A 14,728-nucleotide genomic window follows, 5' to 3' on the forward strand; every position below is an offset into this window, starting at 1 on the left:
GAAGAAACTAAGCAGATCCTTGTCTCTAATTATACATGTTAAAAATGCTGTGAAAACAAAACCTCTTCTTTTTATTAACACCACAATGAATGACCGAACTATTTTGGCAAGATTGATTTCCTTTGTATTTTATTTTTTTGATTCATTTGTTGCTCTTCCCTCGCAGGTCATCGGGCTACCAAAGCAGAGAAGCTGTCCCCTCTGCAAAGGGTCAAAATTGCGTTGTCATATCTTCGGATCATCCTCGGGGATGATCCGTCGCATTTACCATTGTGCAGCTCCAGTGCAACGCAAATAAAGTACCTACCTCGTTTGTAGCGCTACCGGTGTCTTTCTTAAAAGTATATATTAAATAAATTGAAAACAAATTCGACTTTACATGTACAAAAATAATAGATGGAAAACGTTCCCATTGCATAGTGCTTTAAATGTTTTAAACTGTTTCAAACTTTTGCGTTTCAGTCATGCAGCTCTAAATAAATGAAGTTTCCAATCTTCATGATCGAAAACGAGAAATACCAAATAAACCGTTTCAACTGGAAACTTGGAAAAAAACTGTTTTCTTTTTTCTGATGATGATGCAATGAAATATTTATTTACATTTTCTATATGCATTTGAAAGTGAAAATACTGCTTTTTATTTAAAATTTTGTATGTTTTTAGTTTTTTTTAAGAAAAAATTCGTAATAATTTTACCCACAATTTTTCCAGGAATTAAGGTGATATTTTGTTAAGAAGATAATAAAAATGGAGTTTGATATCTTAGATTCTTTAGATGATCTTCGGTAGATATTATATTCTATTTTGTTGTATTTGTTTGGTTATTATAATTTTGACAATTAAAATGTTTTATTATCTATGATAATAGCTGGCTTGAACTGGTAACGATACCGAAATTTAATCTGTAAACTTAATGACTGTGTTTGATTTTTAAAAGAAGATTTCCGTGTCGTGATCTGCCCTAAACAAACTCCAAGTCCATGTTTCCCGTGGGAAGCGACCCATGACTAACTAAAAAAAGTATTAACTTCACAGCAGGGTACCAACTGGATAAATATAACTTTAGTCCTTTAACGATTGGTTAATTTTCAAGAAAACGGTCATAAAAGTGCCTATTTTTTTTATACACGCATTTGATTAGTGCTGACATCTAGTTAAAAATGAATTAACTATCTACAATTATCTTTCAAATATCCTGGTACTGCCATCTGGTGTGTAGAATGAGAAATAAAATGTTTTCCTGGCAAAAGAAATTAATTAGATTTATTCTTATTGGCGCGTTGCTATTGAACACTCCAGCCCGGGAATATCACGGGAGCGAAAAATAGAGGGTGAAACCTCACCCAGTCATTTTCACACGCTCTTACCCTTGGCAAGCCTCTACATGTTTTCTTTAACACCAAACTTTTGCAAGTTTAAAATCCATTTGGCAACTTGGCTATTGTAGTTGGCGTGACAGATCATAATACTAAAATATCCTCTTTAAGAGCTTTACAGTTTGTTTATATATCAAAAATACTTATACTTAGGAGATATTTCTATATCGATACCTGTTCACATCAACTGAAATTGCGAATATACCAAACTGTTTTTTATTTAAGGAAAAAAAAATAATGTTGTGGTTTGAAATTGTGGTGAAAGTTTGTTGTGGTTGACTTCAAGTTGGCTGCCTTCTGTGATGTATTTCTCACATGTTGCCAAATCTTTCAGATTATTTTGGTGCAGGTACCAATGCGAGGGTATCAATGCCTAATATTTCAAGAAAATAAAAAAGTTCCGTTGGTGATTAAAAATATTTTTTAAAACCAAGGGTCAATCTATTCCGAATAAGGTTTTTGTATTACCTGTATAGGAAATCTGTCGGGAATTCTGATGTTTTCATGATATCAAAAAAGAAAGCAATATTTGTGATTTTGAGGTTCGACTATATTTCTGAAGTATTTTATTCTTTTGTTTTAATTATTTTCTTTAAGTTGATTAATTCGAAACATTATTTAATTTTTTGTCAAGAGCCATTAATATATGCATTTATTATGTAGAAAAATTTAAGAGAAGTTTTAAATCTTTGAACATTTCTCATGAAAAACTTTTCAAATTCAACACAAGCTTATGGAATACCTAAAGTATCCTAATTTATTTTCACCAAAATATTATTGACAATGGTGCTTAATTAGTTGTGGTAATGTGGTCCTTATTTAAAATAATATGAAAGTGGGTCTTTATTTAAAATAATGTAAATCAATTAGAACATTTTAAATATTTCAAAATTACAAAATTCTGCATTAAATAAGACAAATTTTGCACTTTAAAAGCTGTTGAATGTTTTTGGCTGTTATTGCTATTGATTTTTCCATAGTTCTTAAATCCAATATTTTTATACGATATTTATTACAACAACCTAATCTCGAAAGGAAACTCGCATTTGAGGAGTCCGATTCGCATGATTTAATCGTCGATCTTTTTTTTCAGCAATTACTACTATGGATTTCATGATTTTCAAATTTTTTTTTATTGTGCTGATTATTTACAAAATGCAAAGAAAAAAATAATTGGTGCTTTTTTACAAGCAACAAAATGTGAGAATATCACCCATAATATTAGAATAAAAAATTATTATTTGTTTAATTTAAAAAATTATAAATATTTTTTTTTATAAACACAGCACTTTTGTTATTTTAAATTAATAACATATATGATGGTTATTATTAAAAGTATCTTGCACAAAGATATTAGTTCTTGAGAATTGTGTTGCAGGTAGCTCGAAAAAATAGGTAAATCTGGCCAGAGGATAAATCTGATTCTACACTTATTTCTTTTTTTTTTACTAAAGAGTTACATGTACTAGAAAACACCAAAAAAAAAAAATTGCATCTACTCTACAGTTTTTGGTACATTTGACTTTCTCTATTTCTTAAGTCTAATTGTTATTTTAGTCTTAAAATGTCATTCTTTAATTTTTTTTTCCTGCAAATGATTAAGTAATAGTTCAGTAAATTTTTGTATCAGTTTTATTACTTGTGCTAAAATCAGTTGATAAATAAAGTATTTTGATGTTTGAGAATCAGGAAATGATTTAATTAGTTGTATACTTAGTTTCTTATTGGGTTATACTTTGGTTAACAATTCTTTATGTTTTCAGCTTAATGCAGCATAGTCTGTGCAAGATTCCATTGATTTCTTATACAGTCTTCCAAGGTTGTGCCAAATTTCACAATTCATAATTAAAAGAAGCACTCATGCTACTGATAGTTGTTGGCTGAATTAGTTATATATGTTCAGTGGTCTGTCCAGACCGAATTTACTACCGTTTAGCGGTACCTTCACAAATTCAACTTTAGGAAAAACGGTAGTTTCGCAAATTTAATTTTAGGAAAAACGGTAGTTTCACAAAATACTTTTTCTTAAAATTTTATTTTTGTATTCCTTAAGAAAGGATAAATCCATATTTTTGTGTTGGATTTTAAAATATAATTTTTAATTTTTCACAAATTATGTCTAAATTTTCACAAAATAGGTACCTCTCAGAAAAACCTAAACAGACCCCTGATGTTAAGACTCAACAGTTTTTTTAAGACCAACCACATAGTGGATAAGACTGATTAGTAATGCATATCAGACTATGCATTAAGCTAGCTGGTACTCATCATTTTGAAATTGTGTGATTTTCAAGCTGCAACCTGAGATACAATCTTCAGTTCTTCACAATAATAATTTTGGGCCTTGACCTCTGTGGTCTGATATTCAAAGTGCATGTATCAAAATCTGTAATGCTTTTTTCTTACCATTTTTATGGTAATTATATTGCTTTTATATATATGTAGGTATTCTAAAAAAGATTTGAAAGACTCCAAATTAAGTACAATCATAGAAGCAGGACCAAAATCAGTTGAGTTCACTCAGCTTGTGGAATGGTTTTCAAAAGAATTACAGACTCTTTTAGGTTTGGAATCCTGTGTCAATTCTATAACAGGTAATTTGCATCTTAATATTAATTATTTGGAAAACATGTTCTTTAATTCAAATTTTATGCAACAACACTTAAAATAATTGAATAAATTCTAACATTGTAAAAATCTGTTGCTAAAAAACTAAAGCTTTTAAAAATCAATGAAAAAAATTTTTTTTTTTTTTTTTTTTTAATTATTTTTTATTTTCTCTCTCTTTAAACTATTTCTTGTTTCAGATTTTTAAGTACATAGGCAGTTCTGAAAATTTGTAAGCTTTTTAAAATATATATGTACATATAGTTAAAATTATATTAAATTATACTTATCAAGCCAATATTTAAATAGAGAAACATAGACTTTGCTACCATTTTATATCTAAAAATAAAATCTTCCGAAAAAATCGGAAGAGTTGGCAACTATGTATATATGTGTATATAATCTGAGTAGAAGAGTAAGCTGCTGATGTGGTTGTAATATAGAGCACTACTGCTGTGCTAAAAAGTGTCTGCTATCAGCTTAATTAGGTGCACCTACTGCAGTGTGTTAAAAAGTTTTTTTCTTGAAACAAAAAAAAAAAAATTATTGGATATTATTGTAGAAAATTATAACATCTTAAGTACCTAGCTTCAGCTCGTAAAGTGCTTGTTAAAAGAATAGGTATAGGTGCTTAATAGGCAATCTCAGAATCGATAAATTTTTTGCATTCTTTATAACCCCGTCAATGGGCTACATCTCTCAGGATGATCCGAAGACATACCATCACAATTTAGATCCTCTGCAGAGGGGGTGGCACCCCTGCTTTGATAGCTCGATGACCTGTTAGTGAAGTCAAGTACTTTTCGGTAGAACCGTTTAAGGAGGACCAATGCTGAACACCGTCGATCCCAACGCAGGCTGATCAAAGTGTTCACCCATCCTTTTACTGACGGCAGTCAGTAATGCTCGACTTTGGTATTCTACTGGGAATCGGTCCACTGCGGGATTACCTCTGTAAGAGAGCTATTATTTTGAGAACGTTGTGTCATTTGACACAAATGAGATACTTGTTCTCACATATTTCTTTGTGTTTTATAGTTTAAAAATAGTAAATACAAGCTAAAAGTCAAGTTTTTTTGGGGGACAATATGTGATATTTGAAGTTTTGGTTTTGCATTTTAACCAATATTCTTTGTTTTCTTCAGGATTAGGTTAAAACATTAGTGGAAACATTTTAGAAATTACATAAAAACAGATTAGAGATGACATTAATTTCACATTGTTCTCCTGGATATGATACATTTACACTCAAATAAAGATGCTATGAGGCATTCTTTGAAAGCTGCATTAATAAATGCTTTGTGTGTGCTACTCTCAAAGACGTCACATGTCAAATGATAATGAACGTGAGGCAAAATGTGAATTCAAATAATATTTTAAAATCTTTAAAAAGTGTGGAATTTTGAATTCTTTGGTGGGATGCAGTAGACGAGGATGAAGTAGAATCCGTGTGATGACGCTGCTTGTCTTATTGATACCAACACAGATGATGTTTTGCAATCTTTATAAAAGTTTTCATTGTTTTATATTTTTTAAAACTATTCTTGAATGAATTATCTCAAATTCCCTTATTCATAATTTTTTCTAGGTGTAATTTAAAGTATTGTTTCAAAGAAACAAAAAAAAAAATTTACGCGAAGAAAATATGATGCAAGAAAATTAAAAAATAATAAAATAAATTGAATATAATATATTAAAAAAAATTTTTTTTAAAAGAGTAAATTGTTGCTCTTATCTATATAATTTTTTGTAATGCATCAATATTTTACGATCAGCAAATGTCCGTGTCTTGTACTGATTTTTGTAAAATTTTGGGGGTTAATTTATACACTTTTGATGTGAGGTATTTAATGTATATAACAACTAATAATTTATTTGCTTCAATTTTTTCAGATTTAGAAGATTGCAATTCATTTCTTTTGGAAGTTAGTTCATTCTTAAAAGAATTACGTAAGTGTAATTTTTATTTATTCTTCAGAAATTCTACTTAATCCTTTTTCTAATGAACTACTTTATATCTCTTTTTAATACTGCAAAACATTTGTCGAAGAGATTCAAATGCATTACATGTACTATTATTTCTATTCTTCATAGTACTTACATTTTTAAAATATTTTTTTATTGAAGCTGCTGACTTTGACAAGTTGTTTTTTTTAATGTTTGTAAAATTCCTAAAGTTGTAATCACCATACCAGTTAATAAATCGCCATATTTATATGATTCTTTTATCATTGAATTTTTTTATTCACAATGAGTTTATTTTTGTTAAGTCAACATAAGTGTAGTGAAGTTCTTGATCAAAAGTTTTGAAAAAAAAAAAAGAGAGAGAAATGAAAATCTTAAATAATAAATCAATATAGGAAACATTTTGCATTTTAATAATGTGATAATGCATAAGGAGCATGTTTTTATCACTCTAAATCTTTGCTCCAAAATAATTTTGTTAATCGAAATGTGATGCATGAAAGTATTATTATTTGAAATTAGAAACTAATTTAAAAAAAAAAAAACGGCCACATTTTCTAATAAACAGGGCTGATTGTGCTCCGGAAAATCCGGATTTCCGGACTTTTCGCTAACAGTGATTTAGAAGTTTCCCGAGATCGAAGGTTCAGACGTTTAAAAAAATCATTGAACACAGAAGTTTCCGGAAATCAAATTTTCAAAGGTGGAACTTAAAAACAGAGTTTATTTTATTTGTTTGTAAAGGAGAGCCAGAGATATACTTTATAAGCTTATATTCATGATTAATATTAATTTTTTATCAGTAAATAGTTGTTATAATCATAAACTCAAGAAAGAAATGCATATTTGTAAATCTTTATCTCAATCCAGATTATTATAGATGTGTGTAAAATTTTAAAAGTATTTTAAGTAAACTAAGAAATATCGAGAAAAAGGAAAAAAACCTTGTTTAAATTTCTTTCTAATTTTTAAATTTAAAATTTTTTTTTTTTAACCTAGGAAATTTTCCCCAATTTTGACTTGAGCTCACAATCACCCCTGAATAAAGTAAGACATAAGATGACACTGAGTTACAACAACAGAATATTTTACAGAACATTTGAAACAGAATAGTTAGAAAGGATATTAAAGCTAATTCTTTAAAATTTCGGCATTTAATTTGCTTATAACGTTGGAAAATGAATGATGTATGCAGAACCTTCATTATTTTTTTGCTATATTATGCGAAATTTCCAAACTTTTCATACCATTTCAAATTATATATTTTAAATTGATAAGAACTTTTCATATTTTTTTCTTACTGACTGGTTTGTTTTTTCTCTGTCATTCTAGTAAGTATATATTTTTTTAAATAGCTAAAAAGCTTGAATAGGAAGCTGATGACTCTTAATTCCATGACTTTGTGTTTACATTTTATTATTTAGGGCTTATTATACATCTTTTGTTTTTTAGAATGTCCTTATAAATCATTAATAAGTGGTAATATCACTGACCGACTACAAGATTCTGATAGCAGAAAAGTTTTATTAGGTATTCAATTTTTTTGACATCATTTAGTTGCCAGTCAAAGTAATTAATATGTATGAAGAATTTCTTAATTTTAATCACCCTATTGTATTGTTTACAGATTTCTTGTGCACTGAGCTACAAGCTGCTCATGTTATTCAAAGGAAAACAAAAAGTAATGAGACAGTTGAAAATGAAGTGGTAAAGTTGTTTTAATTATATGATATTTTAAAGTTTTATTCTATATCATTAAAATAGTTGTTTTGATATAATTTTAAATTTAATAGATTTTTTTTAATACAGTGTTTCTGTAAAATCTGGAATTTATTGATAAAACTTTATTGTTGAAAGTTAGTGTAATGAGTAATTTGTTTTTTATTGCAATAAGCAATTTACATTTAAGAAATTTCTTTCTGAAGATACGTAGAAATTTATTTGTTTCTTCCTAGAAGCTTATTCAAACTATTACGCATGAAAAAAAAAATTTTTTTTTCATCTATAAATTCTAAAGTAACTTAAAGGAACACAGTGTTTCTTTTTTATCCTGACTTGATTGTTAACAATATATTTTGAGTTCAAACTACTATGTTTGTATTGCTTATTCATTTTTTGCAATATATTGCAGTTGTTCTAACTTACGTTTGACATTTAAAAAAAAAAAAAGCCAAAAAAAAGCTTTTATTGAAAACTTAGAACTTAGCTATATAATATAGCTTTGGACATTTTTCATAATAATAATATTAATAATAATTAATATTAATAATAAATTATAATTAAAACTTAAGTAAATTAACTTTTCTCTATTTTTTTCAAGCTTTAATTGTTTTATTTTTTATCTTACTTTAAATTAAAGTATTTACCTCTTACCCTAACCCAGAGTTCATAGTTGTCCTGATATTGCCAATTTCTCTGATAAAAATATTTTGCCTTGAATTTTTAGCTTTTTGTCCTGATATTCCTAATTTTTTTGCATGTTTATAAAATCTCATCCTTTTTATAAATACAGATGCAGATTTTAGAACAATTAGATTAAAGTTTCAATCTACCATATTTTAATTTATAATGTTTGTAAAAATCACAAAGTTCGAAAGTTTAAAATTTAGGAAATGTATGCTAATTATAAACATGCATCAGGCATCAAGCCTTGCCTGCTGGGTTCATTTTTAAAAGCTTTTTAGAAATTCAGTCACTTCATGAATAAAATAAAACCCAATAATAATATCAAAATTTTATGGTGATAAATTCAAGGATGACATGCTTATTTATTATTTTCAGCAATTGCCAGAACGAATTTTGAAAGGTAGAGTTACATACTTTCACAATTATTGATTCTTTTCTTTCATTTGATTTTTAAAATAATTGATTCCAATCAGCAAAATTGTGATCATATCATGGAATTTTTAAATGAATTGAGGGAATCATTCACTAAATTAATTTTGTGCAAAAAGGATCGACAGCATATTCGCTGTGTTTCGTCTCAAAATCATTGAAATCCTACTTTGAAATTATCTAAGTACTATAGATTAGTAGATTAGTTTAGTACTTGATTACAAATTTATTTAAGAGATTGGTTTACTAACTGGTATTATTTATTTTTTAATGCAATAAAAATTTTACATATATTGGTCTCTAACTATTATGAGTTGTCCAATTCTCAATTAATGGAATTAAACTGGAAACTGTTAAATCTTGATGTTCTAAGAAAAAGGTATATTTTATCATTCTTTGGTGATAAAATTTTGCTTTATTTTTAAAGTATAGCAAATTATATTATTTTTGTTGTTTTCTTTTCTCAAATGTAGCCTAGTACAGTAGGGAACCGATTATCCGGAACGATCGGGACCATCGCTATTCCGGATAACTGATTTTTCCGGTTTTCTGAATCGCTACAAAAAGCCGTTTTTTTTATTGTTAAACCCAACTACAAAAAAATAAATATTTGGAAATAATCTTAAGAAGAAAAAATGATAAAGTAATACACTAATAATTATTTCCAAAATGATGGTAAGGTAAACATCTTTCAAAAAAGAAAGAAAAATCCTAAAATCTTAAGAGGAAAGAAAAAAAAAATTTTTAAAAATTGCGGAAAAATTTATCGAATTTTGTTCCGGTTTTCTGATTTCCGGATAACGGGTTCTGTACTGTACATGAATTCTAATCCAAAAAATGTCCTGATTTTTTTTCTTCTTTCCTAAATAAAGTTTTTCATTATATTGTTAACTTCTAATCATGTTTAAAAACATGTAAAAGATTTGCATAAACTATGTGTAATTATTTACCCCCTTCACAAATTCAAATCTTGTTTAAAACTGAACTTGTAATTAGAAGCTTGAAGGGGAAGGAAAAAAAACCCTTTTAATCTTACTGTTGTTTATCATTGTAACATGTTACTGAAATTAAAACATTTCTGCTTCATCTTTTGCATTGTTTTTTTTAAGGAAGAGAATGATATCATTTCATCTGTGAATGATGTCCTAGAAGTTTTAGACATCAAAGTTGACTGTGTTGAGGAACCATTAACATTGTTATCACAAATAGAAGAAAAGGTAAAGCATTTATGTGTGTGTCCTGTTGAATAGAATTTTCATGTTTTTCATTGCAAAATATTTTAATTTGATTATATGTCATTTGCAAATTTACAAAAGAAATAATATTTCAGATTGATGTTATTGTTTATTTATAAAACAATTTTTATTTTTATTTTGAGAGTTTTTTTTAAAAATAATTTTTCACTATTTTTAAGGAATTTTAAATCCTTTATACCCACCCAAGTTCTAATTATGAAGTATAAAATTTTCTAGAACTGTCACAATAAGAGAAAGTGCATTTTCTTAACAATGTTCACTATCCACCTGCTTATCTTTTTGTTTCACAACTTTCTAGTATAGAGCCCCACATTATATTTAAGGCTCTGCACCTTCATTGTGAAACAAAAGGGTTCAATCCCCGGTAAAGTCCAGCCTGCCTGAGAAATGGTGACAATGCAAAATGCTGACATTGATTTTGAAATTGTAGAGTCTTAACCTTTATAATCCCATTAGTAAACTACTACCTATTGCTTTACGTTACTTTCTAGAATTTAATTTAAAAAAAACTTTTTAACTATTTTGATAGTTAATTTACTTTATTAATGTATTTTGTTTCTATTTTATTTCTAAGATTTCTTCACAACTTGATGTAGTATTACCTCCAGCTTTAGCAGAACCTCTAACTGAGGATAATTGGTCAAACCTCACACAGCTTTATCAAGATATGTTTATAGAGTACAGTATCCGTCGTGAAATGATGTTAACTCGTTTAGATGTTACTCTTCAGTCATTTAAATGGGGTGATAGATGCAAGGTATACTTTTGACTGTCAGTCATTTGTAATTAAATTATTTATATTTAAAATGTAAAGGAAGTATTTCAATTTTATTATCAAAGTATTTGAGGGAAGTAAAATTCAAATTTTATTTCTTCCTATTTTATTTTTTTAGATATTACCTTTTTTTAAATTTTTTATTTTTTACTTTGGATCGTATTTTATCTGTTTATTACATTTACATTGAGATAATTGTGTATATTTTTAAAATTATAGAAGAATTCCCTCTGTGTTAAACTTTTGTGGCTTACTGCATTAATATTTTTTATGTAAAAAAAATTTCTGCATCCTGATATTCCCTACTTGCTTAGATTTTGTAATCTCTTTTGTATATTTGAATACTATGTAACTATGATCAACTATTTCAAAGTTGCAAGCATTCTGTTTGCTAGTCAAGAGTATGTATGTTGATTGTGTGTATAATCCGATTATTGTGCGTCATGTAGCATTTATAATTGAAACCATTCGATAATGTTTTTAAAGTTTTGCGATCTGTGTAATCATAGATAAATAAATAAACTTTTAATTTTTTTTATTTGAAATTCAAGAATGAAATATGTTTTGAAAAATACTGTTTTTTTCTTCTTCTTCGTATTAAAAAAAAAGAGAGAGAGAAAAAAAAAACAGTTTTGATAATGATTTTTAAATGTTACTAACTTTTCTGTTTCTAAAACTATTAAATTAAAGGCTATGGAATTTTTATCACCTTTAGAGAAAATTTTAAGGAACATTTTGATATGAAAATGTTATTTTTGGGTTCATTAATTTTTGAATTATTTTGTGTCAATCTTTTTTCATTGGCATTTAATTCAGTTTAAATAACTATTAGCAGGAGTTTTTTTCTTTTTTTGCAACTACATATGTTTTGTATGTCTTAAGATGAACTCTGTGTTTCAATTTGCTAAAAGTTCGGGAAAAAAATAGTTTTGAAGTAATTAACTAGTTTATCTTGAAAGTTTTTCAGACATTTAAATGCAAAAGAAAAACTAATTGCAGTAAATTACAATTTTTAGCAGTCACATAATCTTATGTCTAAAAATAAAAATCATCTTTATCTTCCTTTTTTTTAAAAATTCTAACTAATTTTTACATTATTGAATTAAGTTAGTTTTTGGTCATGTGATTCCAGGAGACAGTGAGCAAAGGACCCAGAACCCCCTTTGTGTTATTCAAAAATAGATTTCTTTTAATTTATTACCTACTTCGTTTTGGGCTTTAAAAATTACATATTACTTTTTATCCCTTTAAATTAACTGTATTTTCTTATATATTATTCATGCACCTATTTTTAGCTTTAAATAGGGGAAATTTTTATATTTAGGTCTCAATCAGTCAATACTTAATATAAGGTCAATCAATTAATATAATACTGCAATTGAAGTGCCTGAAACTGATACAAATGAGACATTTTAACTTTTACAAATAGTATTAACAAAGATTTTCGGTATGCTGTAAAATATTTTTAAACAAAAATTTTATTGTGCTTTAAATGTGCTATTTTTCATTTGTTTGCTTTATATATATATTTTACAGATGAGGTAAATTTTTTAAGTTGTGTAGTATTTGCTATGTTTGGAAAAAAAGAAAATTTAGTCTTAATGTAATCTTGATGGAGTCTAATTCCAAACTTTGGGGATCCTAGAAAAATACTGAAGATACAATAAATCTAATGTATGTAAATAAGTTTTATCGTGAATAATAATAAAAAAAAAATTTATAAAGGAAATTTCTTTATTATTTTAGTTTTGATTTTAAAAAAATTACTTTTCCTAAATACTTTTTATAAATATATATATATATATTCCATTTTTACTTTGTTTTGGGCTTTAAAAATTACAAATTACTTTTTATCCCTTTAATTTAACTGTATTTTCCTGTATATTATTCGTGCACCAATTTTTGGTATTAAAATGGTGGAATTTTAATGTATAAGTCTCAATTATTAATTAGTTACTATAATACTGCAACCTAAGTGCCTGAAACTGATACAAATTAGACATTTTAACTTTTACAAATAGTACAGTACAGAACCTGTTATCCGGAAATCGGAAAACCAAAAAACCGGAACGAAATTCGATAAATTTTCTCGCCATTTTTTAAAAAAAAATTTTTTTCCTCATAAGATTTTACGACTTTTCTTCCTTTTTTTAACGATGTTTACCTTACCATCATTTTGGAAATAATCATTAGTGTATTACTTCATCGTTTTTTCTTATTTTTAAGATTATTTCCAAATTTTTTTTTTTTTTTTTAGTTGGGTTTAACAATAAAAAAAACGGCTTTTTGTAGCGATTCAGAAAACCGGAAAAATCAGTTACCCGGGATAGCGATGGTCCCGACCGTTCCGGATAATCGGTTCCCTACTGTATTAACTTAAAAGATGTTCAGTATGCTGTAAAATATTTTATTTTTATTAAATAAAATTTTTATTTAATTTTATTGTGCTTTAAATGTGCTATTTTTCTATTGCGTGCTTTATATATGTATTTTTCAGATGAGGTATCTTTTTTAAGTTATGTACGATTTGCTATGTTCGAAAAGAAAGAAAATTGAGTCTTAATGTAATCTTGATGAAGTCAAATTCCAAACTTGAACGGTCCTAAAAAAATACTGAAAATACAATAAATCTAATGTGTGTAAATAAGTTTTATTGTGAATAATAATGAAAAATATTTTTATAAACAATTTTAATTTTTTTTTATTTATTATTTTAGTTTTGATTTAAAAAATTACATTGCTAAATACTTTTATATATATGTATGTAAAAGTAGGTTATATTTTGTGTAGACAAATTTTTTTTTAAATATCTGTCTTACTTCCTATTATTATATTAATTTAAAAATCATGCATTATTTATTGCAGTTTGATGTTTGTTTGTGCATTTTTTAAGTGTTTTGCAATCCCATTCAAAATATGTTTTGTGTTTAACTTCAATTTTTAATTTTCCTTCATCTGTCTTTCTTCATTCTTCGATATTTAATTTTCAGGGAAAAGAATCACAAATTTTGAGTGCTTATGTCCGTAAAAGGAATAAATTAAAGAGAGAACCTTCAGTTAAATTATCTGATTTAGCAGCAGCTAGAGAAGGTAAATAAAATTTCTAAATAGTAATTCAGATTTTGTGTTTACTGTAGGTATGCTTAATTAATGTTTCTCAATGTATGCCCAGGCTCCAAAAGAAGGCAATCAGTCCTATAAAAGGGTAATTCGAGAATGTTCAGTGTTCGTACAGTGACTCTCAGTTGCTACTCGAGCTGAGTGTACCTCCAGTATAAGTAGCTTCTGTTCACTGTGTCAGTAGCCTCGATTTCATTAGATAGACGCCAATTATAGGAAGCTGCACATTAATTGAGTTGTACAGTGAAAGGCTCTAATATTAGTTATGTAAACACAAGATAAGACAGCATACAGGAAATTAAAGGGAGCTTATATGTATATTTTTTATGCTTGCTTTCAAAAGGAGAAAAAAAGATAAGGAAACAATATTTGGGCTTTTCTTTTTTATTGAAGACTCTGGAATATGAAAGTATCTTAACTAATTGGTCAACTATATTAGAAAAGGAATATAAAAAAACTCCTTTTAACATGGGTTTTAGATTAGGATAAATTCTCATTGCTAACATCAGCTCTTGCGATTGCATATAACCCATATGTGTCACATTAACAGGTTAATAAAGTTACTCTTCTTGTTAATAAAGTTCTTTCTTAGTTAATAAAATTCTTTCTTGGATACTCGTTAAGCCTGATTTAATGTTTGAATAAGCATTTTAAAAAAGTGACTATAAATCATGCAATCAGTTTGTGCTAAAAATAACACAATTGTACTTGATTAAAACTCATAGATGATCATTAACAATAACAAAATAATTGATAAATAAATTTTTAATTTCATGGATGTGTGTAGTAATTAT

At 27.2% G+C, this 14,728-nt stretch overlaps 1 protein-coding gene across 1 annotated transcript in view; it reads left to right on the top strand.

The window, feature by feature from the left end:
* The first annotated feature begins 435 nt into the window (after positions 1 to 435).
* LOC107440671 (tRNA-splicing ligase complex subunit FAM98B) overlaps positions 436 to 14,728 on the top strand; it is a 28,565-nt gene continuing 14,272 nt past the window's right edge. Inside the window, exons 1-9 of the mRNA XM_087165632.1 lie at positions 436 to 621; positions 712 to 785; positions 3,822 to 3,970; positions 5,877 to 5,933; positions 7,401 to 7,478; positions 7,576 to 7,655; positions 9,893 to 10,000; positions 10,614 to 10,796; positions 13,805 to 13,904. Coding sequence (XP_087021758.1) covers positions 748 to 785; positions 3,822 to 3,970; positions 5,877 to 5,933; positions 7,401 to 7,478; positions 7,576 to 7,655; positions 9,893 to 10,000; positions 10,614 to 10,796; positions 13,805 to 13,904 — 793 coding nt within the window. The 5' untranslated portion in view covers positions 436 to 621; positions 712 to 747. The remainder of the gene's footprint in view (positions 622 to 711; positions 786 to 3,821; positions 3,971 to 5,876; positions 5,934 to 7,400; positions 7,479 to 7,575; positions 7,656 to 9,892; positions 10,001 to 10,613; positions 10,797 to 13,804; positions 13,905 to 14,728) is intronic.

This window comes from Parasteatoda tepidariorum, chromosome 6, assembly GCF_982258835.1.
Source record: "Parasteatoda tepidariorum strain Cologne lab strain chromosome 6, Ptep-v5.0, whole genome shotgun sequence".
In the NCBI taxonomy this organism is placed as follows: domain Eukaryota; kingdom Metazoa; phylum Arthropoda; class Arachnida; order Araneae; family Theridiidae; genus Parasteatoda; species Parasteatoda tepidariorum.